A 24,934-nucleotide genomic window follows, 5' to 3' on the forward strand; every position below is an offset into this window, starting at 1 on the left:
TTTTATTAAAAAATAAAGAAATGATTGAAATTATCGAAAAATAAAACTATATTTTACGGAATTGACCTGGAAACAGGATATTAATTACGGGTTTATCGGGAAAATAAAATTTATGTATTTGATGAGAAAACAAAATTTTATAATTTTGTGAGAAACCATGATTTTACAATGTTGAAGAAAACATAATTTTACAATTTAGACGGAAATCATAATTTTATGATTTTATTGAAAAAGTATTCTTTTTATGGATTTTGGCAAAAAAATGTATTCTAGACGGAAAATGAACTTTTATCATTTCGGTGAAAAAATGCAATTTTACTGTTTGGCTAAAAACACGTAATTTTGTAGTTTTTACCGAAAGTGTGATTTTATTTTTTATTTATGGAAAAACTTGATTTTGCGGTTTTAATAGATTAATCGTTTTGACAAAAGACATTATTTTATAGTTTTGGCGGAAAGAGTTTGACATTCTTTACCTTCCAAATGTACCAACAGATCTAAAAGAAACTACCGAATTGTGGTTCGAGTGTAACCACCTTTTTTCTTTTCCAATACATAAATTTTATGTTTTAGTATATAAACTTATTTGGAAAGTCATACATAAGGGGTACATAGTCCAATAGAACTCAAACCTGTAGGCTGTGGTATTAAAAAAAATAGACTACATTGGACCATCACATCTAGAAAAACGTCTGTTGATGTCTAGTCTCTAGGAGAGAAAGAATAGATTTAGAAACACCACAATTTTATTTACTTATCTCACCTTCGATGGTTCTTGAAGAGGAAAAGAAAAACTCTAGTTTTCTATATTTAAGGATGAATTGTCACTGTTATTGCCATTGATTTAGAGAGTTTTAATCTTTCTCTCGTTTATGAGATTACATGAAACTCTGTGTTTCAACTTGATGGTTCTCTTTTATAGAGGGTTAAAGGCATTGAAGGTTTAATAGTTGATAGTTTAAAAACGTATAGTTTTAGTTGAAGGTTTTTTATTTGATTTAAAAATAGTTGAGATTTTAAATCACTTAAATATCAATTGATTATAAGAATCTCATGTTGTTTTCGTTATTATATAACACATTATTTTAATTTAACGGGTCTCCATTAAAAAACTATTTTATTAATGAAAGATTCACGATATTAACGGTTTAATAGTTGGAGGTTTAAATACATAAAATTTTAATTTGATTTTTCTTATCCTATTAAAAATAATTGGGGTGACGACTATTTATTCTGTGGAAGCCCCTTGGTCCAGTGGTTTGACCAAGGGTTCAATTGCTTTTACACTCGGGGGTCTGGGGTTCAAACCCCAGAAAATACCAAATTATGCAGATTATGGAGAAACAGGTTATAGGAGATCTTCAGCTTGATGCATGGCGTACCATCGAACATGGATTTCATAGGACGGCTCAGAGTGGTGCAGTCAGACGTGTATTCTCATAAGGTGGTAGAATTGTCGGCCGTAAAATCGTCTTTGTAATATTCTCATAGTTGTAATAGCATAATTAATCGATAAAATAATCGATCCAGACGTTAAAAAAAAACGACTATTTATTCTAGTCGAAGCTGATAAGTTAGTTTGAGATAAATGAACTAAAACAATGTCCGGCCCACGCGTGTCTTAACCAATGGAAGCATGACATATTTCACGGAGCGGAACTCGTGTTCCTTTTTCCGCACCAAATCCCTCCGTCTAATCAGAAAATCAAATCAAAACCAAAAGATCAAAAATTTGAAACTTTGCATATTGCAATTACTACTACTTTCGCTGTTATTATGCCTGATCTCTTGAGTATTTTGTCTACAAAAATTCTACTTCTCCAGAAATGAGATACTCTTTTGAAATCTCCGTTGAATCGAGCTTGGAATTGGTGAATTATACGGTTAGCGAGTAGTCTTATGGGCTTTGAGGAGAGCCCTCTGCTGCTCTGTGGCAATTTCGAGGGTTTTTTGTCGGGTTGAGCTCATTTTCAATGTTTCTCTTTCATATCTTATCTTTGGGTCTAACAAGTCTGGCTCCTCTTCTTGGTTGAAATTCAAGGTTGGGGTGTGGAGGAGGAAGAGGAATGTTTTATTCACAGTTTTTATGAGCAAAGAAAGGACCACTTGGGACTATATGGATCGCTGCCCATTTGGAGAGGAAGATTCGAAGGAATCAGGTCGCCGATACTGACATCGGTGTCTCCGTTAGTGAGTGCCCTGTCTTGTTACTTTAGGTTTTAGTTTTTTACTTTCCTAATGTGACTAATTGCTTTTTCCGAGCAGATTCCATTCTCATTCCGGAAGCTCCAATTGCATTGCGATTGTCTAGTCATCTTCTGCTTGGTGTGGTTCGTATATACTCCAAAAAGGTGAACAACCTCTTTGATGATTGCAGCGAGGCGTTGCTTAAGGTCAAACAAGCTTTTCGCTCTGCTGCTGTTGACTTACCTCCAGAAGAATCCGCTGCGCCGTATCACTCGATTACGTGACCTGAGACTTTTGATCTTGATGATTTTGGAGCTCCCTGACAATGAGATCTTTCAAGGGTTAGTTTCTTTCTTGATATTCCCTCCAGTGCTGCTCTAAGTCATTATGATTTATAAATCTTTACTCTGATTTTTAGAATCTCTATTTATCCATTGCTCCTCGTTTTGTTGTGTAGTACTAATTACGTTGATCATCATGTTAGTACAAGAGAACAGATCACTCTTCAGGATACCATGGATGGTGTTGTATACTTGCATGGATGAGCTCCTTTCTCAAGCTGCTTTGGAGCTTGACGAGGTATTTTGGCATGGAACATATTCAGATCTTTACTTGCATGAATGAGCTCCTTTCTTATTATTTTAATTTTGCATATGATCTCTTCTCATTCATTTATTTTTTCTTCAGGAAGTATTCCAGGATAAGGAAGTTATTGGATCAGACGACGAGGGAGTTCAAGGGTCAGTTTTTTTATCATTAAATTTGCTGTATACTTTGTACCACTATTGCATATTTGCTTCCCTATGGCTTCTCTTGATTTTATTATCATAGTGGATTATTTTATTTGTTAATAGCACTGATCACAATGCATAGATGGATGCGGCAACACCAGAGATTAAGGATGACATGGTAGGAGTTTCTGATGCCATTCCCAGATATGTCAATCAAGAGAAGGTGCGTACCAACAGAGAAAATAATGGTAGGACTATCAGAAAATTGGTATTTATTGTTATTCTTAGATCTTATGAATGTATTTCTTTAATAGGTTGAAGATCTAGCTTTGCGTGATGAGGTCATTGGAGATGCTCAAGCTCCTCAAACCCCTGGATTGGTTGAAGTGCCAAACTCGTCGCAGCTGGCATGCGATGATCACATGGAGGTAGAGGATCTGAATGCAGATGAAGGTGGGAATGCCTCTTGAGAGCCGGTTGCTAGTGAGATGCATAGACATGAGAATGACTTGCCCTCTGAATATAATGAAGGAGAATCAGCAGTTACTCCCATGGAGGTGGATAAATCGCTGATTGATGAAAATCTCAACGCACAGAACAAGCCGGAGGAGGAGAAGGCAGAGCATGTTCATGTTACATCGCCATGTTGTTCTCACATCATCACCGAGATGGAGGAGGGTCCTGGTCAAGCAATCACTGAGGCAGGAACCAGTGTTAAGAATGTTGTGGCGGATAAGTCAGATGCTGAGCATTGTTTAACTCAAGACCCAAAAGATCCTGAAGCAGAGAACCAAGGTTTGTCAAAGAAACTGCAATCACTAGAGTTATGTATGTAACACTATTATTATAATGTTTATTGTTTCTGCCAGGTCATTTTGCCGTTGCCACTGAGGTCAATCAGGGAACAGATTCTAGTTTACAAGGAGATGGGCAAGAGGAGCAGCTGAATAACGCACACGCAACTGATGCTGAGCACTTGGGAAATCTGACTGGATCTACTGATTCTGATTTACCTGCACCAGAAAAGGTATTAGCTGCACCTAACAGACTGGGAGATGAGAATGGTTTCATGGTTGAATCTACACCAGATAAAGAAGACACTGGCACATGTAACGAGGATGCAGGAAACAATAACATTACTGGGGAAAAAACGCACTTTTACGGAGAGCACCCTGACTGCAGAAAGTCTGAACTCTGTTGAGTCAGTTGGATTGATCCAGTCAAAGAGAACTGCAGACGATGACGATGACTTGTTGTCTTCCATATTAGGTAACAGATTCTGTTATTTTATACATCTATTGCTCTTTCCTATATAAGGATTCTGAGGTTTTATTTAAGTTCACTCCTTTGAGCTAGCTTTCTGAATCAATGTTCATTTCTCATTTAACAGTGGGGAAGTCATCTTTTCTGAAGATGAGGGCTACCCCTGTACTTGAAAAAGCATCTACAAAACGGTTAAGAGCTGCTCCTCGTTCTACTGCGCCACAAAGAGTAAGGTTCTAATGGATGACCCTATGGTCTTGCATGGCGAGTATGTTTACCTTTTATATCTTTGATTTCTTTTTATAAAAGTTATTGTTTTAGCTGAACCTTGCTTTGCAATTAGGCGCAAGACACTTAAATTGAGTACTTAAATAGTGTTAACTTTCTTCTTTTAGGTCTCACACTTGTAAATTACCTTGCAGCAGTTAATATCGGTTTTTTTAACTTGTTTTATCATTTTATTCTGATTGTCTACTTTTCTAATTAGCGTTATACGGGACCAACGAAAACATTGAAGGTATACGCCATCTGCGAAAGAAGGCACCTTGCACCGTTGCTGAAATCGTAATGCTTCAAAGGCAGGCTTTGGAGGATAGACTCTTGAAGGAGCCAATATTGGTAAGTCACTACGCTAGAATTTAGACCGTTGTATTCAAGCTCTCCCAATTGTTCTTGTATAAACTGCAGTCTCACTGGTAATGTTTTTCAGGTATGTCAGTGGAATTAGTATCTCTACACAATGAGCCGTATGATCTTAGAGGAATCATGATAATCGAGAATGATGAGCGTCATCATTCTGTTGGAGTGGTGGAGGAAGGTAATGAATGTTCTGTTAGGGATGTGGAAGAAACCGCAACTGAAGAAAGCTCTGATCCTCAAGTTCTCCCTAATGACTCTGAGGAACAAACTGCTGAGGCTCATACTACTCACGCACAGGACCAACAAACCATAGACCAACAGGAAGAAGTGAAAGATGATAATGAGCATGGTGGAACATGTGATTTGGAAGTTTCAAAAGAAAACAATGGAGCTCAAGCTGCTGTCGAAGTAAATCTTGCAGTGAATGACGAGATCAGTCAACCATATGAGGACAAACTCGATCATGTAGAGGTGGAAGGATGCCATGAAAACCATGATGGAGGGCTAGGGAGTCGAGATGTTTGTGATGTTATAGAAATTGCTGAAGGCGATGTAGATAACAACGCCACTTTCAACGAAACAGACTTGAAAGTTGAAGATGAGCTTCCACGTGAAGATAAGAAGACGGATGCATCAGCTGAAGTCAGCGAGACTGGCATAGACGACCAAACTCCATGCCGTAACACAGTTGGTTCTGTTGAAACTGGATGCGCAGCAGCTGGTGATTTTAGTAATCCGGCAGTGGGAACTTGCAACGATGAACCACTTGCAGAAGCAAACAATGATGGAGTGAATCCAGATAGAGTCTGCTAACAAATACGAACCGCATAATAAGATGTTCAGTGAGGAGGCTTACATGCAAAGTGCAGCAGATGCAGAACCTTCTTCCGGCGTTGGTCTTTTGGAGGAAATGGAAACCATGGAAGTTGCACATGACACAGGTTCTAACCTATTTTCGAATTTGAATTTAATGAATCCAATTCTTCTGTATGCTCAGTTTGATCAATAGACTAAACATGCTTTATGCTTACTTATAGTTTATTTCACTGTGTCTATTTAGGAATTTTGAACGTGGATGATGACGAAGTTGATGAAGATCATTGGGAGGACGATGGTATGCAAGATGGTGATGAAACACGTCTTCTGGAGAACAGTGGATGGTCTTCTCGTACTAGGTCTGTACAGAATAGTTCTTTTCCATATTCTATAATAAGCTAAAGCTTCCACAAACTATCAAACTAATTCTCTTTTTACCTTATAGGGCTGTGGCGAAGTATCTCCAGACGGTATTTGAAAAAGAAGCTGGGAATGGGAAAAATGTTGTTGTTGTAACAGACAAACTTTTAGCTGGGAAAACCCGTAAAGAATAATCGAGAATGTTCTTTGAGACCCTGGTATGTCCACAATACAACCCTACACAAAATAAGCTCTGATCTTGCTTTTAGGTGTAAGCGTGTGTGAATACTCTCGACTTGACTGCATCAATCAGAAGTTGTCTTTGAAAAGACAGAAGACAAGTTTGGTCATTTTCTTCATACACTTGATCAACCTTTGTTCATTCTTTTGCCAAAATTTTGCAGGTTTTGAGAACAAGAGATTACATCCAAGTTGAACAAGCTAAGCCTTATGAAAGGCATTATCATAAAACCGCGACCAAAACTCACCAAATCCATCTTCTAAATGGAGAAGATGATGATCAGAGAGTCTCGAAGTTGCAGATAGGTAGTTTGGTTCGAATCATCTAAAATGATTGTTATTCTCTAAAGTTATAGGTTTTCCTGGTGTTGTTGTAGCTTTAACCATCCAAGTAGCTGGAGGATGTCATTTATTTTATCTTTATATATATGAGTTGTTTATATATATATATATATATATTGGTGATCATTGATATCATCAGTAGTTTACATTTGAGAGATGCTAATTTTATTTTCTTTGGATAGTCCCCGTTCCGATCTCTAAACCACCTCCACGTGTGAAATGGATGACTTTCCCATCTCCTACATAGATTCCTTTGAAATTGAGAAAAAAAAAACAATATCAAACGTTATTCATCATCTTCTCAGATATTGATTAAAGTTAAGAGAGAGGGAGAGGAGATGGAACCGTGATGGGTGTAGATGTAAGAACGCCATGAATAGATGTGATCTCCTGCTTTGAGTTCGTCTCTGGAGATCTTGTTCGATAACAATCCCATCTTCTTTTCTTCTTCTACGGTCAAAGACGAGATCCGATTTTGCTTTAATGAGTTGGCTTTTCTCTGTCTTTTTCCTTTCAATTTATTACTTCCCTCTGTTTCAAAATAGTTGATGTTTTGGTTAATGCACAAGAACTAAAAAATACATTTTTACCTAGAATGTATCATTTAAAATATAATTAAAAACTAATTCAACCAATCATCAAAAGAACTATAAAAACATCATTGGCTACACAATCTTCAATAAAGTAAAACTAATATAAAAATATCAAAACATCATGTATTTTAAAACATCAAAACTCTTCAAAACATCATCTAATTTGAAACAGATGGAGTATTTACTAAAGAAACGGACGTGTGTTGCTTTATTTTATTTTTTCTTTAGTATCAAACCGTGTGTCCTTCTTGAGCAAGCAACACAAACCCTATTATTTTTCCATAAAAAGCCCTTTCTTAAATTGTAACGCGGTAACGGATATACTCACACACGTGGGAAACACATCACGTGTCATACGAGGATATGACAAACCACACAACAGATTTATAACGTGTTTACCCTTATGTTTATTTATACCACCGCTGCCAATGGGAATCACACTCAGTCTTTGAGAACTTTATCATCCTACCCCCAATTGGATGTTATTTTGAAAAGTATTTTTTTAATAATTTGGGTTATCTGACTTTTAACTAGGTAAGTTAGTCTGCTGAGAGCTCAGAAAATGCCATAAAGGCGTGCATCTTCAGCTAGAAGTATACAAGGCGAAGAAGATAAAAGAGAGAGACGAAACTTCGGGAGCTTGTATAAATTCCATAAATTAACAAAAATTATAATTTAATCATTTCTGTAATTAACAGTTTTTAGCCAACGTTTGTTTTCACAAGTGGTGACATGGTTAATGTGATAAGAAGAAAAAAAAGTGGCCAACGTTGTTTTATGCTCTTAGACCAGCCGCAACGGGGGATCACCCCGAGTCCTTAGAGCGTAATGGTCCCCACCGTTTTAGTATAATAATAATATAAAGCTTAGCAAACTTAAAGATTGGTCCGTAATTAGGTGGTTTACGGACTCGATCCTTGCGGTTTATGGACTCGCTAAATATGCACGTGTCCGATTGTGAGTGGACCGGGCCGGTTTTGTGTTTCGTATGGGGTAAAGTGATTTGGTCATTTCGACCGAAGCAAAGAAAAAAAAATTCGTTTCCTCTCTCGACGGCGATTCAGCGACTGCTCTCTCTCGGATCGTGAAGGTAAATAGATGGCGATTCTTGTAGATTAATCGATGTAGATTAGTTTGCATCTTGTTTACGGTTCTTCTTGTTTGTTTTCCTCTCAATCTAGGGTTTGGTTTTTTTTATTCAATGGATTTGAAAACCCTAGTTTGTTCGAAGAACTTTTCGATTAGGGTTCTTCTTGTTTGTTCCATTTGATTTACGATTAGGGTTCATCTTGTTTGTTTTTTTACGGTTTGAAAATTAAAATTTTTTTCATTCGATTTAGGTTTCTCAATCCCCTAGTATTTACAGAGCATTTAGATTAACGATTTGGGTCTCATTTTTATTACCGATTCAAATTGTTAGTTACGGTTTTATTAACGATTTGGTTCTTTGGTTCCATATTTTTGTTAGTTACGGTTTTGACAAAGTCTCAGTCTATTTCTATATGTATATGATTAGTTACTTTGTCTATATGTTTGACAAAGTCTCAGTGTTTGTCGATTAATTCTATATGTATATGATTAGTTACTTTGTCTATATGTTTGACAAAGTCTCAGTGTTTGTCGATTAATGCTGTGTATTCTTTGTTGCAGGTTTACTAGAATGGGACAATATAGCTACAGCCAGCCGTCCTCATCATCAGAGGACTTGGACATAACGTCACTTCTCGATGCTGAAGCTCAGCTGTACGCGGATGAAGGTCAGAGTAGCTCAGAGGCGGTTCAGTACGAACCTCAACCTGAGGCGGTTCAGTACGAACCTCAACCTGAGGCCGATGATGGAATCCCGACGATTTGCTACTGTGGGGCTGAGCCGGTTATAGCAACCGCCTACACTGACAAAGATCGAGGCCGAAGGTACTTCTGCTGCGTCAATGCGGATGATGGAGACTGTCACATCTGGAAGTGGTGGGATGTTGCGGTCATGGAGGAGATGAGGGAGTTTCAGTCACTGCTAAGGCGGCTTAAGGAAGAAGGTGAGAAGAGTGAGGAGAAGCTGCTACTGCTAGAGAAGAGTGTAGGTGAGCTAGGAAGGGAGAATTCACGAGTTAAGCTAATGGTGTGCCTATTAGTTTTAATATAATTGGTCTTCTTCGTTCTTCGTGGTAAGTTAAACACTTATCTGGTTTTCATGATTGATAATACAATGGTATAATTAAACATTTGACTTGTTTATCTTATGTGTTTGCAGGAGTAGCTTCAAAGGGTTCAAACGGGAGTGTTTTAACACTTGACTTCCTTAACTAAGGTATTGTTTCTTCTCTGAAAATTAAAAGGATGAATTTAGTAATTTAATATCGGTGAATAAATGCTACTGAATTGCTTTATATCTTCTGATTTGATTGGTTTAAATGTTCTAGTATAGTAGTTATACGATAAATGCTTGTAGTTTACTTCCTATCTTCCTAACTGCTTAGATTTGATGGGTTTAATTGAAAAATTAATATATAGATGGCTTTAAACTTAAGGCTCTGTGTAACTAGTAGAGTAACACAGAGTAACCATGGCTAGCTCCTCTGGTTTTTCAAACCTCCTACGTAGCCAACTTCCTGTAGACCTTGATTCACCCGAACCCTTTTGGTTCGGGTCCGAACTTCCTGATGAGTCTCCTATCCCAGTCCCTGAAGTCCCTGAAGTCCATGAAGTCCCTGAAGAGTCTAGTGTTAATAAGGAGAGGAGGAAATTTTCTCCCATAGAGGATAAGATCCTAATTGGTGCTTGGCTTAACACGAGCAAGGACCCTATCGTCGGCAATGACCAGAAAGCTGGTGCTTTCTGGAGGCGTATTGTAGACTACTACAACGCAAACCCTCACCTCGTTGGGCAAATACCGAGAGAGATACCTTCGTGCAAGCAGAGGTGGTCTAGGATCAACGAGCAAGTAGGCAGGTTTACTGGATGTTATGATGCGGCTCTGAGGGCGCAGAGAAGTGGCCAAAACGATGATGATGTGATGAAAGCCGCCTTAGACCTATTCTTCGTCAGGTACAACAACAAGTTCGTCATGGATCACTGCTGGAGGGAGCTGAGGTATGACCAGAAATGGTCATCCAACTATGTGCCTAAGGAGGGTGGAAAGGAAAAGCGGAAACAAGTGTTGGAGGTTGATAGAGAACCTGAGGCTAGACCTATCGGTATAAAGGCTGCCAAAGCTGCCAGTTTGAAGAAGAAGAATCCTAGAGAAGTGGAGTTGTCAAAGCTACAAGGCGTGTTAGAACTGAAGGAAAAAGTGTCTAGGAATAAAGTCCTTGAATGCTTGCTTGCGAAGAAAAAGCCACTGTCTGAGATCCAGGAGAAGCTAGTGTCGAAACTACTATCTGAAATGTTATGATGTGTTGTTTGAGGTTGCGTGAAGTAGTTCCTTAGGTCAGTTTGCTAGTTGCTTGCGTAGTATTGTGTAGTTGGCTAATTAAGTTTGCTAGTTGCTTGCGTAGTGTTGTGTTTTGTTTTGTTTTGAGAACTAACTGTTGTGTAATGTGTTTTGTTTCAGGTCAAGAAGTCACGGGAGAAGCGGAGAAGAAGTCACGGGAGAAGAGGAGAAGAAGTCACGGGGGTGAAAGCAGTCACGGGTGGTCCTTTTTTGTAGCCCATGTGAAGAAGTCACGGGGTTAATGTTTTTCACTTTGTGTATTATAAGTACTATCTCCTTCTCCTTGTTTTCTCATTATCAAAACTTTATATGATAAGTTTGAATGCTTGTAATATTTTGCTACGAAGTGTATCGATCCCACGGCTTGTATAACGGTTTGACATTATCACTTCTTCTCCTTGTTTTGTCCTTGTATTATAATGTCTTCTTTATTGCTTGCATCTTACATTATCACTTCTTCTCCTCGTATTATAATGTCTTTTGTATTACATGATCATATTCTTCTCCTGGCTTACATGATCACTTCTTCTCCTTGTATTATATATTTTTAATACATACACATTGATAGCTTAGATCACATTGCAATATGATCAAATGATTTAAAATCCGTAAAGAAACAAACGTAGATTATGTATGTATAAATTTATAAAAATATGTTTGTATAAATTTATAAAAATATGTATGTATAAATTTATAAAAATATGTTTGTATAAATTTATAATGTATGTATAAATTTATAAAAAATTGTGTATAAATCTTTCTCAGGCAAAATGTCATCATCTTCAGAGGATGGATTGGATGAAAGATTGGACGAGATTTTCGACGATATCTGTGACGATACAATCGACAACATCATCGAGGCCCAAACCAAGAAGCAAAAGAAACGTGCTTATATAGAACGAAACCGTGAAGCTGGACACAATCGTTTGTGGAATGACTACTTCACCGAACATCCGACTTACGAGGAACATTTATTCAGACGCCGTTTCCGTATGAACAAGGAATTATTCATGCGTATTGTCTATGCCCTCTCAGAGAACGTCCCATTCTTTCAACAAAGAAGAGATGCTACCGGGAGGTTTGGTCTTTCTGCACTACAAAAATGTACGGCAGCCCTTCGTATGCTTGCTTATGGTTCTGCGGCTGACGCGGTTGACGAATATCTCCGACTTGGTGAGACGACGGCACTTTCATGTTTACATCATTTCACTCACGGAGTAGTACATTTATTTGGAGATGACTATCTACGAAGACCCACAGCAGAGGATCTTCAACGACTACTCGATATTGGAGAGAAACGCGGGTTTCCTGGGATGGTCGGGAGCATTGATTGTATGCATTGGGAGTGGAAAAATTGCCCAACCTCTTGGAAAGGACAGTACGCCCGGGGATCAAACAAACCGACAATTGTCTTAGAGGCTGTAGCTTCACAAGATCTTTGGATATGGCACGCCTTTTTTGGTCCTCCAGGTACCTTAAACGATCTTAATGTCCTTGATCGGTCTCCTGTTTTTTATGACATTATAGAAGGTCGAGCTCCAAGGTTAGAGTACGTGGTCAACGGACACAAGTATAAGTTCGCTTACTACCTCACAGACGGTATATATCCAAAATGGTCAACATTTATTCAATCTATCACACGGCCTCAATGTGAAAAACGCGGTTATTTGCTAAAAGACAAGAATCAGCCCGAAAAGATATCGAGCGGGCATTTGGCGTTTTGCAAGCTCGATTTGCGATTGTTAAAAACCCGGCTCTTACATGGGACAAAAAAAAGATAGGAAAGATTATGCGAGCATGTATCATATTACACAATATGATAGTCGAAAATGAACGCAATGGCTACGGGCGTATCGACATTTTGGAATTTGAAGATGGAAGCGTGACCAGGAGTTCAGTGGTGGAAACCGAAACCGAGATGCCTACAAATCTCAATAACATGTTTTCCGATCAGAACCAGAAAGAGGTTCGGGATGCGCATATACATGAACAATTGAAAAAAGATTTAGTTAAGCATATTTGGAACAAATTTGGTCAATGATAATTAATAATTTATGTATCTATGACTTTTATTATTGTTTTTTTAATTTTTATAATGCAATAAATAAAAATTAATTTTCAAATTTGAAAAAATATTAATTTTTTATTCTTAAGGATTCCAAATTAGATATCACCATTGTACACACTAATTTCACTCAAATCCTTAACTATTCTAAAAAAAAAAATGATTAAACAATTGCTAAGGATTCCATGTGCAAATCCACCATTGCACATGCTCTTACAAACAATACATAACCATAACCATGTCCTAGACTAAGAAATTGCATGTCAAGATTTTGGGTGCTATAAATATTTTAATAAAAGTTTTGATAAAACTTTCTTTTACAGATTAACATATGTTTATGAAAATTATTATTTAAATTATGGAAGATATGAAACGAATTTTATTTGAATCCAAATATTAATATTACCCTGTAGTAATTAATTTTTGTAGCTGATCAGATTACAAGAAGTGGGCGTGCCGGAGTGGTTATCGGGCATGACTAGAAATCATGTGGGCTTTGCCCGCGCAGGTTTGAATCCTGCCGTTCACGTTTTTTTTTTTAATTTTGTTTAATTTTGTCACGTACCAAAAACGCTCAACATTCTTCATTTGTATCTGTGGGAATTATGCTATGATAGTAAAACCACCCTTAATTTGAAATTTGTTGGCTTTAATATGATTAGATACGTGCAGGTTCGAATCCTGCCGTTCACGTTTTTTTTTAATTTTGTTTAATTCTGTCACGTACCAAAAACGCTCAACATTCTTCATTTGTATCTGTGGGAATTATGCTATGATAGTAAAACCACGCTTAATTTGAAATTTGTTGGCTTTAATATGATTAGATTAATTTACTTTAGATCAGATCATTATAGATATATAGCCCCTGTTTTGGAGTATAGACTATAGATATTCATTTTTGATTAAAAAAAAAGTCATACGTAACGAGCCTAGTGTACATCATTCACCGATCGATCTTGCTCTTTGTCTCTGTTCTACAATCAAAATCTCATTTCTCTAGTCATCTTTCCATAAGCCTAGATATCAGGTGACATCCCACAATAAATTTTAATTGGTGAATTCAACTCATGATTCACCATTAACAAAACGACTCATGTCTCATTAACATCATCAGCTTACTTTCGTTTACTATGTAAATCTAAAAAGAGTGTTATAACAAAAACATGCCAATCTAATAAAAATCCACAAGAATATTATGTCTTAACCCCCTAATCTGTTAAAAAGCCCCAAAAGGTACTATTAGTAATGCATCCTAATTTGTTCATTGAAGCTTCATAGTTTATAGTATTTACAAGGTACCACAGACGGATTTGTACTCCACGGATGGTGTTACTTTAAATGGGCGGACCGAGCTCAAAGAAATAACAAGCCAACGTACGGGTGATACTTTTGAAATAGGAAAATTGTAATATAACAGAACAGAACCAAGAATGCGTGTATAGTATAAGAGGAAATGAATAAGACAGAGCTCTCAACTTCTATCTTTAAATAGAAACTAAAAAAAAACTCTTTTCTTCCTCCTCACCAACTAAAAAGACCTAACAGAGTCTGACAGTAACAATGAGGACGACACATTCTTAAAGACTCAAGAAAACAGTATTACCAAAGCACATAGATCGAATTAATTGTAGCCCTTTTTCTCCGTTTCTCATGGTGCCGCTTCTACGGTTGAACCACAAACAGAGGCTGTAATAAAACCAGGAGGAAAGAGGAAACAAAGATATCAGTAGAGACCTCTTTCAGTGATGATGCCGTTTAAACACACAAAAATGTGGTTCTTGAATATAGTAAAGATAGAGAACTGAGACAGCTTACAGTGTCGAGGCTAACAGGCTTGCCGTCTTCTGCAACGATATCCACTACGGTTCCCGTTTGATCAGACTGCGGATAAGAAGTTGTAAGTTTCAGAGTTTAATCAAAAAACAAACAGACAAACCATTCTCCAGTTCTTAAAACTCAAAGGTAGGATTTTGGAATCATTATAAAATGGAAGCACAACTTATTCCTCCTAGTAAAACTCACAAGTGAATAACAGAGTTTGGATATAGTAAAGTAAAGTTATCTAGAGAGCATGAAATGGATGGTCAAGTGGGATTGAAAAGAGAAGTGATAGTACTGGATTACTATTTGGTAAGAGATGATTTAAGAAACACATACCTCTATTTCATTCATTAACTTCATGGCTTCGACGATGCATAGAACTTGTCCCTTCTGCACTTTATCGCCAACCTGAAGCACCAAGAAAGTCATATTAGTACGAATCCAGACAGCGAAATACAAAAATAGAGAATTGCTACTTATGGAGAAAACCCATTTGGTGGGATTATCCTATTTATCGTATTCCTTCTTCTTCTTTCAAATGTACTAAAGCACATAACCTACACCTGGGGTTTTCTTACCCAAGTGACGAGATAAAAAGGGTTCTGTCTTAACTATATTGCTGTTTTGCAAGCAGGGTTCAGGCTAATACATATGAACAGGTACTTAAAGTCTCTGTATAGCTCTGAGCTAACAGGCACTTAAAAAGTATTTGTAGAGTTATGGGCTAAAAAAAATGAAACAAGTATCCTAACCTTGATAAAAGGTGGTTCACCAGGTCCTGGACTGCGGTAGAATGTGCCTGCCATGGGACTTTTAACAGTTGGAAGCGATGATTTCGCTGGACTGGGTGAGGATGGTGCGGGCAAAGAGGCTGGAGTAGAAGAAGGTGGAGGTGAGGCAGCAGGAGCCGTTGCTTGCACATAAGATGGTTGGTTTGGTTGCTGCATCATAACATAAGGCGCAGGGGCTTGGGCCTGAGGTAAGGCTTCCTTTTTCCGGATGAGAAGTTCACAGTCGAGTTGTTTCAGCTGCAACTCGACGATGTCTCTAGAATCCACAAGCCTGCATGGTAGAGGTAAGAGCATTCAGTCATGGTTATAGTGATCCTGGTTTACAAGTTGGGTGAGTGTACTTACTTGACAAGAGTTGTGACTTGGGTCAGGAACTCAGAGATAGACTCCTCTGTAGCTAAATCAGGTGAAGAAGAGTCTTTTGATGAGTTTGTATCCTTTCCTTCAGCTGAGGGTCCTGCAGGAGCTGAAGCATTTGATGATGCACCTCCACCAACCTTTAAACACAGGAGGAGAGTCCAGAAATGAATTAATTTTTTTCTTTTTGAAGAAACAATAAATTTCAAAAGAGATCAGAGCTTACCTGGTTAGATAGGGCTTTCACCACAGGGTAGCTACTGCGAGTAGGCTGCAATTTTCATCAAATTGTGTGTCAAGACATATATGATGTATAAAAAATTCACTTCTATAATGCCTTAGCATAAAACTACGTAGAGAATCATGAGGAACAAAATTAAATCCAAATAAATAACACACAAAACAAATCCATTTTGAAGAGAGATTGGGAAGGATCTACAGGGTTAGCTACTTCAACTAGGCTGCAATTTTTTTTAAAGTGCCAAAAAACTTATATGATATCTTTTAAAGGCATGTGTATTGCTTTAACGCATTTTAAGAGGATTCAGACATGAGAGACCAAACAGGATTAAGACCTTGCAGATGAATGGGGAGTATTAAACTAACTTATCAAGAACAGATACAAATAGATAACACACAAAAAAAGGGCAAGCCTTTATGGGAGAGAATGGGAGTACCTTGGAGAGAAAGCGAAGCTTAGGCTTGGCGGAGGAGAGACGGAAGGAAACTCTGCGAGGGAGGCGAGAGCGAGTGGTTGGGAGAGGTAACTGCGAGGAGGTTTGAGTGGCTCCTCCATAGACGGAAGCAGCCGGAGAGGTGAGGGAGAAGGAAGAAGAAGACGCCATTCTTCACCTAGATCGGGTTTTAGGGGTCTCTCGATGAAACCAAAGGGCTCAACAGTTCACTCCAGCTTTAGAAAGAGAGAGAGAGATAGATACCAGATGTGTCTGAGAGAGAGACTCGGATCTCGTTTCTCCCCATTATAACTCTCTTCCAGATCTTGCCACGTGTCACCTCTGATCTGTAGCTTTGTCTATTTTCTTTTTGTCCGATTTTTTCATACATTTTTTTTTAATTCCCATTTTTCATAGAGAAATTTAATTAATACTCCCTCTGTTTCTAAATAGATGATGTTTTAGGGAGTTTTTGATGTTTCAAAATAGTTGATGTTTTAGTATATCAATGTACTTTTTAACTTTATCAAAAACTGTGTAACCAATAATAAAATGTAATTTATTTTGTGATTGGTTGAACACTTTTTAATTTATATTTTAATGATACTTTTTAGATTAAAAAACAAGTTTTTTAATAATCGTGAACAATCCTAAAACTTCATCTATCTTGAAACAGAGGGAGTATATTTTTTCAGCGATAACTACTATGGAAAAATTATAAGATTTCTTTGTAAACAAAATTAATTAGAATTATAAATCCAAAAAATTATGAATATATGAACAAATCCAAATACATTGGCCTAGTATACATATGACAAATAGATTAAAGTTATAATACTAAGCCAAGTTGGATTTGGTGAACAACTAAAACGAAGTTACTGACTTGTTAACAATCTAGTTGGAACATCCATTGAAAACAAGCACATACACCATAATATCTTTGTTTCAACTTTCAACAATCCATGTTACTCTCCAGATTTGAAGTCATCAAACCTTGTGCAATGGAAAGACATTCTTAACCTCAATCAAAACTAGCCAAACCACTTGTTCATGAAACTTTTGATATATAAAGCATTTTAGCCCTCCAGCGTTTATACATACACTGTTACATTACAACTGAATCCGGTTAAGGAACAGCACAGAGAGAGAGAGAGAGTTTACATAGAACCAAACCAATTACATGTTGATAGAGAATTTGTCCTAATACTCTACAGCAGGGAGTGATATTATATGTATATAGAGATGAGGCTCAGCCTGACCTCGCTGCATCAATAGCTGCAAGTAACTCATCAAATTTTGCCCCGACCACTTCCGTTATCACCTTGCTGTCCTTCAAGATCTTAAAGGTTGGAACCACTCTAATTCCTAGCTCCTTTGCCACTGGCTGCAATCAAAAGTTTTTTTTTCTTTTTTTGTTTCCAAGACTTAAGTGAAATAAGATTAAAGACGCATTCAACACACAAAAAAAAAGAAGAAGAGACCTTGTTGTCTTCGTTGCAGTCAAGCTTAAGAAACACCATGTCCTGGTACTTCTCTGATAGCTCTTTGTATTTAGGAGCCATAACTTTGCACGGTCCACACCTGCAGACAGCCCAATGAGCATTGGAAAGTAAAAAAAAATGCAAACTTTGATACTATTTCTCAACACCAGAAAAAAAAAAAAAAAAGCATTTACTAAGGAACCTTATCTTAAACATTCATACTCCCAACTCTCGGTAAAGATTCATACTTTCATATCCTTTTTGTATCCAGCATAAACCAAACAAACGAAACATAACTGTCCAGAGAAAAAGTCCGATAATGTAAACTCAGGAGATCAGAAGATTAGCTCTAATCTAATCCATTTGAAGTTACTCAATAGTGACAAGTATAAATATAAAGACAGAGACCCAAAAAAAACAAAAGAGGTAAAAGACAGCATTTTTCTTGATGGGCATGAGAAGCAGTAGAGAGATTGCAATTAAAAGGTAAAAGTGAAATTCGAACAAAAGCAACAGAAGAAGTGATTCGAAACAATACCACTGAGTGTACATGTCGAGGACAACAAGCTTATCACCGGCGGCTTTAACGATTGGCCAGAACGTGTCCTTGTCAACCTCCGTCACCTCGCCGACACTGACATTCAGTGTCTCTAAGCTACACCTCACCACCACACAGGAACCGATCTTCTTCCTTAAATCTAACACACCACCACCGCCGGAACAGAATCCTGTTTTCGCCGCCGCGACGCCTGAGTTCGGGATCCGGCAGCGCTGCTTCACGGAACGTAATCCTCCGCCGGAGGCGGTTGCCGGAACCGGAGAGTAACGGAAAGATAACGGTGACGGAGCGATTCGGAGAGAGAGAGTCATTGTGGAGGAAAGCTCGAATCCAAAAGCTTGCAAATGATTTGGGTTTAGAAGGTGATCTTCAAAGGAACCTGAGACTTTGAACTTATTTGTGTATCACTGTCAGTTTCTCTTTATTACGTATAGAAAGTCAATAGTACCCTCAAATAAAAGAATAAGGAAAGTGACACTTGGGAGTATTTATGTACTTTCAGTGTTGGTGTTCGATGGATTGCGAGGTGCAGAATCGTCGGGGAAAATTAAATTGGATATAATATATATTTTTTTGGTCAATTTTTTTTTGGGTCAAAAATTGGATATAATATCATATATGAAATTTTCAATAAAGAAAAAAAATCTACTTATATGGGAAATATTATAAAATACTATAATAACAATGTGGTTAAAATTTTAGATGAAAACTATATACAAAATCGCATAATCTTATATCCATTACCATAACAATTGACCATTTACTACTTCTCTAAACACACCAATTTTATTGTGAACTATAACTGCTGGCTTATAATACACAATGGTCCCAAAAATATGTTTGTCCAAAAATGTTACTTGGAAGCAAATATTTCTCAACATTCGTTTTTTTGTAGGTGTTAATCGGACAAAGTCACAAAACAAAATTATTTGATTGAACTCATAATCAAACATTGTTTAATTTGTCACAGTAAAGGTTTATATTATAACTTGAGAAAAAAACGAGCTTAAGAATGATAGGTATATAAAATAATATTATGTTTGGCTTCAAATCTTGAGATAATCATTGTCTATTGGCTTAAACACATGAGGAGCCTCTTGCTCGATAAACTTCAACTGTCCTTTCGCAAGATGTAAGTAAACTATCCAATCTCCCGCGCTGTTATCCACCACCGGACTTGGCATTGTCATCACGTATCCAGTTCTGCTTCCTCGTGGGAGATGGTACGATCCAAAAACCGGCGAGCCCCACCCGAAATCAATCCGTTTCACCGGAAAACTCTTCCCCGAGGAAACCACGAAAGCAGGTCCATCATCGTATCCTGCACCGTAGATTCTTGATAAAACCGGGACCGGACGGCGAGTCTCGATCCAATCAATCAAATTCAAGAAGTGGTCTTTGGTCACTGAACTCTCCAACACCTTGTGAACTTCGTCGGCCACCCAAGACAATGGCTTGTGGTTCAAGTCATCGATACTTTGCTCGCCATATGGGACAGAGAGGACGTTACCAAAGTAAGTGTTGGTTTCTTGATCCATAAGTTTCTTCCTTCCGTCAACAACTATGCCAAGTTTAGAGTTCAAGAGTTTTGAATCTGTTGTTGCAGCGTGTTTAGCCACGAGTTTCCACAAGAACGCGCAGAAAGACTCGAGTTTCGTCCTATTACGGTTACCAGCCAGAGTTTGGAGCTGTTGTACGACATCTGCTTTGATGTAATAGATATGGCTTGTGAGGATATTGTCTGGGTTAGTGATTTCTTGTGGAGGGGGCAACGACGTTACAGGCATGTACATTTGGTCTAGTGATGAGTCGATGACCAAGGGTCGTCGTGGGTTCAGGAGAGACCTCTTGAACGGATGTACATAAGAGGTTGGTGCATCGGAGCGAGAGATCTCGGCCCATGACAGGAGGAACATGTTCATTGAATATGCATCAGCTATACGGTGATCAAAGGTGCATCCGACAACTAGGCTCCCACATTTCAGTTCAGTAACCTATACAGACAAATTATAATAAAAAATAGTATTATGGACAATTTCATAAATTGAAAGTAAAAATAATTTAAATAACATATATAATAGATGGTTCACTCTACTTATAAATAATTTAATATGGTATCAAAATCCGATTTATACATTCCAAATCTATTCATAATAAAGTCGGTCAATCATTTTTTTTCCAAACATTATCGAGATTGATAGCTAAAATGCCATCATTTTGAAGAGATGTATTATTGACTATCCCACGTCATAAATTGGAAAAAAATGTTGAATAATGCAAAATAGACATATCAATCTTTTTTATCACTCACTGATGTTAGATATTTATCTAAATCAACAAATAGTAAGTTATGTATAGTTCTGTATTTAGATTTAACTAAATTTATAAGTTATTTCTGTAGATTCATAATGATCTTTAAAATTTTCTCCTTATATGAAGTAGTTATATAGGCTTTCCCGATTGTTACCTGAATAGCAAAGACTCCATGCGTTTTAATTGGAACAAACTTGGCAATACTTTGATATGGATCATGCAGGTTAAGCTCTCGGGGCTCCACGTCAGCAGCGGCTTCTACCACTTCAACGCCGGCGCCGCTGCAGAAAATCTCTGGCTCTCCGGTGATGGGATTGGCCACGACCTCGCCGGCAAGGACGTAGTAAGAGACGAGGGCCTCCGCCAGTGAAGTCTTGAGGACATCATTTGTAGTGTTATAAAGTGGTTTCTTGTAGAAGAAGCAAACGTTTATGTCGACAGGAGGGAGAAGAAGGTCGAGATTAGAGAGACTGATGATCCTGTTTTCCGGCAAGGGAAGAAGAGGAGCAGAGGCCGGTGCAACGATCTCCTTCCTCGTGGTGGTCACGTGGAAACCGCGTGCTTCGGATGCGGTCATCAAGCGGCTGTGAGATCTAACTCTGTTTACTAGCTTCAAACCGGGGGGACAAGGAAAGTGAATTATAATTGTTACTGGACATAAAGTCAGCATTTTATAATTGTCAAAACGTCTTGGTTTTAATCTATTAGCTGACTTTTCAAACACTCTTTGATCTCGAGAGTCCCCACTCGTGAATTTTGACAACTCTTGGTCAGCAATGGTGTTTCACACAAGAATGAACATCTTTGTTCATCTGTTGCTTCTGGTCTATAACAAAATGACTATTCTATCAGTCTTGTATCACCATAAGAGACCGGAAATAGCCAAACCGGTTAAGACGAACCGGTTAACAGGTTATTTGAAAGTCACCAGCAACTTTAGTATCATACCGTCTTTACGTCCTAATGAGATGCATCCTCGTCAACTACCTTAAACATCACACGCTTCCAACCACTCGTCGCCTCTCGCCCCCTGTCCTCCGTCCCTCCTCTACATCAATACTACACGGATAACCCACCATGCAATCACACCATGGCTGAAGAATCGATTAGTCTCCATGATCACCCAACAGGAGAACACGACCTCGCTCTCCAGATAAACTCAGATGAAGTGGCTAATGTATTAAGTATGTGAGCAGTGAAGAGCTTAAGGAGCTGGTGAAGAAAGCAGATGCTGGTGATGAATCTGTGAACCCATCTCCATGGTTTAGATTGGTGGTGGACAATTTCTCGATAAAGTGGTGGGATCATGTTGAGAAAGGAACTCTCATTCAAGCTGCAGACATGAAAACCATTCACAAGCTCTAATAAAATTTAAGACTCTCTTGATTCCAGATATAACTAGCAACAAGATTTATTCATGGGATTTTTTTGTATTTTTCATTTGGAGAGATGTGAACTATGAAGTAAATTGTTTGCATTCAAGCAAGATTTACTTCTTGAATTACAATTCACAAAAGTAAGAAACACAATATGTTGAAACAGAAAAACATAAATGGAAAAATACAGAAAAAGAAATAGAAAAAGTTGGAGAAAATAAAATTGAAGACCACAAGATTGTTAAGTAACATGAACAAAATTTGTGTTCCAGAAAAAGTGAGCATAACAAAAGACGACGTTTTATTAATCAATAATCAAAGAAATAAGAGCATGTAACTAATTTTTTTTTTTTTTACATGATAGTAGTTTAACAGTAACATGAACAAACAGAACCAGTAGGTACAGCTTGACAGCCGCCACCTTTGTTGTGCTTACTACAACCATGGAGGCACAGCTTCTCACATCTATCATTATCTTGTTTTGTATCACATGCTCCAAATTGTTGCTGATTAATGCAACAGAAGCCACGCCACGCGATATCTCTTGATTCAGCACCTACCGAAAACACATACACATAGTTCCTTAAGTTAAGTGTTTCACCATTTATAAATTTCTTGCTGATGAAAATGTCTTTTTTTGTTGATGAAAATCTTTTCGGAAAGATGTTTCTGTAAAATGGTACGAGATGGAGTTTACGAAATACTAACCTGAGAGGAAAAGAGACAAAGCTATGAAAGCCAAAATAACGAGTTTTGAATCGACCATCGTTTTTTATCTTCTCAACTCTTTAGAAAAACTGCACTCTGCGAATGCTATATAGGCAAGTATTCACTTGATTCATGTGAAAGGGAAAGATATAACGAGAATCTTCAATGTACACGAAATGATTACTTACTGAAAATGTAAACAAGAAAATCTAAGCTTCTATATTTATATATCAATAAAGGAAAATAAAGAATCCAATTTTCTAGGAAAGTATCGTATCCTTAAGGTGGAAGATCGAGAACCTAAACTTTAGCGATGTTGACCATAGAAATTATTTAAGCTCTCGGTATATTTACAAATCAAACTCTAATCCAAAAGACATTGTATGGTTTATAAAGCAAAACAGTCTTTTACTTTATGGAACTTTTTCTGTAATATATTTATATATTTGACATAGAACCAAAAAAAACTTTTGCATGAACAAACAGAGCATAGTATTACTATTATATGAAAACAGACCAAAATAAAAGAAGACGTGTTGTTCAAAAAATAATAATTAATAAATAAATAAAAGAAAAGAAAAGTTTTATTAATCGATAATCAAAAAAAAGAGCATAAGATTACATGCTACTAAGAATCATTTCAAAACAAAAGATTACATGCTATGTTTAATTTAACAGTAACATGAGCAAACTGAACCAGTGGAAGTAGGTTGACAGCCACCGCCTTTGTTTTGCCTACAACCATGAAGGCACAGCTTCTCACATCTATCATTAGCTTGTTTTGAATCACATGCTCCAAACTGTTCCTGATTGATACAACACAATGAATTTAATTCAATGCTAGGCCACGCAATCTCCCTTGATTCAGCACCTACACACACAGTTCCTTTAAGTGTTAACCATCTATCGATTTGCGTTTTTAAGAAGATGGTTTTAAAATGGTGGCTTTATTTAATTAAAATGGAGTTTATGAAGTACTAACCGGAAAGGAAAAGTGACAGAGCTATGAAAGCCAAAAGAAGGAATTTTGTGTCGACCATGTTTTTATCTTCTCGACGATTTAGAAAAACTGCAAGTTGCGGATGAAATATATATACAAGTATTCTCTTGTCTCGCAAGGAAAAAGATAACAAGAATCTTCAAGATATATACGGAAATGATTTGTTATTTAAGATTTATTAGAAAGAATATCTCAGTTCTTCTACTCAAGATAAAACAAAAAAAAAGGAAACTAGATTTGCATTGATGGCAATTAAGCTCTAATTGATCTGTAAATATATGTTTTGAACTCTTAACTTTTAAACAATGCATAATTTACGTATGAAATCAATCCTTTACTTTTATAGAGTTTTTAAGTTTTTATGTTATATTAAGTTTTTACATATATTAAACTTGTTTCATTTATAGTTATATGTTTGAGATGTATTTTTATATAGGGAATGATTGGTTGGGGTATATTAAGTGTCTTTAAATTTATTTTTTATCTATAACACACAGAAATTACCAATCATGAAGTTTTATGTAATTTTTAAAAGTCAACGCTAAACAAGTAAGAAATAATTGTTGAAATCTTCTTTTCTAAAGTTCTTTTAAAATGTTCATCTCATTTAATACCAACTAAATCTTAACCCGCCCAACCGTACGGGTATTTATTTTATGTTTTTAATTTTTTATTTATAAATGATATATTTGTAATATTTAAACATAAATTTAGATTGAAAATTAACATCTGTAGTTATAATAAAAATTAAAAGTTTAAAAAAATTTTGATATAAATTTTAAATTCTTAATTAAAATAATATAGAGATGGGTCATAATTTTTTCCAATTCCAAAATCTTAGCATTATTAATAAAAATAAAATAATTTATAAATAAATAAAATATATAAAGATATTTGAAATTAAAATAAATTTTTTAAAAAAAAATCTTACGCCATTATTGTTTATTTCTATAGTTTGACCTATGGCCGTATAAATATTTGCTTTCACTTCAATTTTTTTCTTTGTTCTAATGATAATATCTATATATATATATATATATATATATATGTAAATTAATATGTATTACATAATTGTTAGTATAACATTTTAAACAAAAAAAATATTTATTACTTTAAATAATTATATTATGTGATTTTAATCGTTTATTATATCACAATGTATCATATAAAAATCTAATATTTATAACTAAT

The 24,934-nt window shown here is 36.7% G+C and overlaps 6 protein-coding genes, 1 non-coding gene and 1 pseudogene across 8 annotated transcripts; 4 read left to right on the forward strand and 4 right to left on the reverse strand.

Annotated features, from left to right (window-relative positions):
• Positions 1-1,613: 1,613 nt before the first annotated feature.
• Positions 1,614-6,759, forward strand: LOC108843202 (sister chromatid cohesion 1 protein 4-like; annotated as a pseudogene).
• Positions 6,760-7,623: 864 nt separating this feature from the next.
• On the forward strand, positions 7,624-12,721 carry LOC108841641 (uncharacterized protein At1g43920, Chloroplastic-like). 2 transcript variants are annotated; one of them, XM_018614396.2, is made up of 5 exons: positions 7,624-8,261; positions 8,822-9,333; positions 9,420-9,476; positions 10,719-10,972; positions 11,364-12,721. In XM_018614396.2, exon 2 carries the CDS (start codon positions 8,832-8,834, stop codon positions 9,309-9,311), a length of 480 nt encoding a protein of 159 aa, XP_018469898.1. In that variant the 5' UTR covers positions 7,624-8,261; positions 8,822-8,831; the 3' UTR covers positions 9,312-9,333; positions 9,420-9,476; positions 10,719-10,972; positions 11,364-12,721. The 2 variants fall into 2 exon arrangements, with proteins under 2 accessions (XP_018469898.1, XP_056859966.1); XM_057003986.1 differs by lacking the exons at positions 7,624-8,261; positions 8,822-9,333 and having other exon boundaries at positions 9,341-9,476.
• Positions 9,732-10,785, forward strand: LOC108839364 (glutathione S-transferase T3-like). The gene is made up of 2 exons (XM_018612138.1): positions 9,732-10,552; positions 10,719-10,785. Exons 1-2 carry the CDS (start codon positions 9,732-9,734, stop codon positions 10,783-10,785), a joined length of 888 nt encoding a protein of 295 aa, XP_018467640.1.
• Positions 12,722-13,110: 389 nt separating the features above from the next.
• On the forward strand, positions 13,111-13,192 carry TRNAS-AGA (transfer RNA serine (anticodon AGA)). Its single transcript has one exon. It is a non-coding gene; the product is annotated as a tRNA-Ser (tRNA).
• Positions 13,193-14,025: 833 nt separating this feature from the next.
• LOC108818946 (biotin carboxyl carrier protein of acetyl-CoA carboxylase 1, chloroplastic) lies at positions 14,026-16,592 on the reverse strand. Its single transcript, XM_018591911.2, has 7 exons — positions 16,310-16,592; positions 15,859-15,903; positions 15,621-15,772; positions 15,237-15,546; positions 14,821-14,892; positions 14,479-14,544; positions 14,026-14,349 (listed from the first exon to the last, which is right to left on the reverse strand). The coding sequence occupies exons 1-7, from the start codon at positions 16,475-16,477 to the stop codon at positions 14,326-14,328; spliced, it is 837 nt and encodes a 278-aa protein (XP_018447413.1). The 5' UTR covers positions 16,478-16,592; the 3' UTR covers positions 14,026-14,325.
• A 758-nt stretch (positions 16,593-17,350) lies between these two features.
• On the reverse strand, positions 17,351-18,736 carry LOC108824803 (thioredoxin F2, chloroplastic). The gene is made up of 3 exons (XM_018598189.1): positions 18,326-18,736; positions 17,788-17,887; positions 17,351-17,690 (listed from the first exon to the last, which is right to left on the reverse strand). The coding sequence occupies exons 1-3, from the start codon at positions 18,655-18,657 to the stop codon at positions 17,556-17,558; spliced, it is 567 nt and encodes a 188-aa protein (XP_018453691.1). The 5' UTR covers positions 18,658-18,736; the 3' UTR covers positions 17,351-17,555.
• A 579-nt stretch (positions 18,737-19,315) lies between these two features.
• Positions 19,316-21,283, reverse strand: LOC108841506 (coniferyl alcohol acyltransferase). The gene is made up of 2 exons (XM_018614265.2): positions 20,814-21,283; positions 19,316-20,340 (listed from the first exon to the last, which is right to left on the reverse strand). The coding sequence occupies exons 1-2, from the start codon at positions 21,234-21,236 to the stop codon at positions 19,393-19,395; spliced, it is 1,371 nt and encodes a 456-aa protein (XP_018469767.2). The 5' UTR covers positions 21,237-21,283; the 3' UTR covers positions 19,316-19,392.
• Positions 21,284-23,309: 2,026 nt separating this feature from the next.
• Positions 23,310-23,845, reverse strand: LOC108841575 (defensin-like protein 24). Its single transcript, XM_018614325.2, has 2 exons — positions 23,726-23,845; positions 23,310-23,614 (listed from the first exon to the last, which is right to left on the reverse strand). The coding sequence occupies exons 1-2, from the start codon at positions 23,781-23,783 to the stop codon at positions 23,415-23,417; spliced, it is 258 nt and encodes an 85-aa protein (XP_018469827.1). The 5' UTR covers positions 23,784-23,845; the 3' UTR covers positions 23,310-23,414.
• Positions 23,846-24,934: the final 1,089 nt, after the last annotated feature.

The sequence above is a fragment of the Raphanus sativus genome, chromosome 2 (assembly GCF_000801105.2).
Source record: "Raphanus sativus cultivar WK10039 chromosome 2, ASM80110v3, whole genome shotgun sequence".
Lineage (NCBI taxonomy): Eukaryota > Viridiplantae > Streptophyta > Magnoliopsida > Brassicales > Brassicaceae > Raphanus > Raphanus sativus.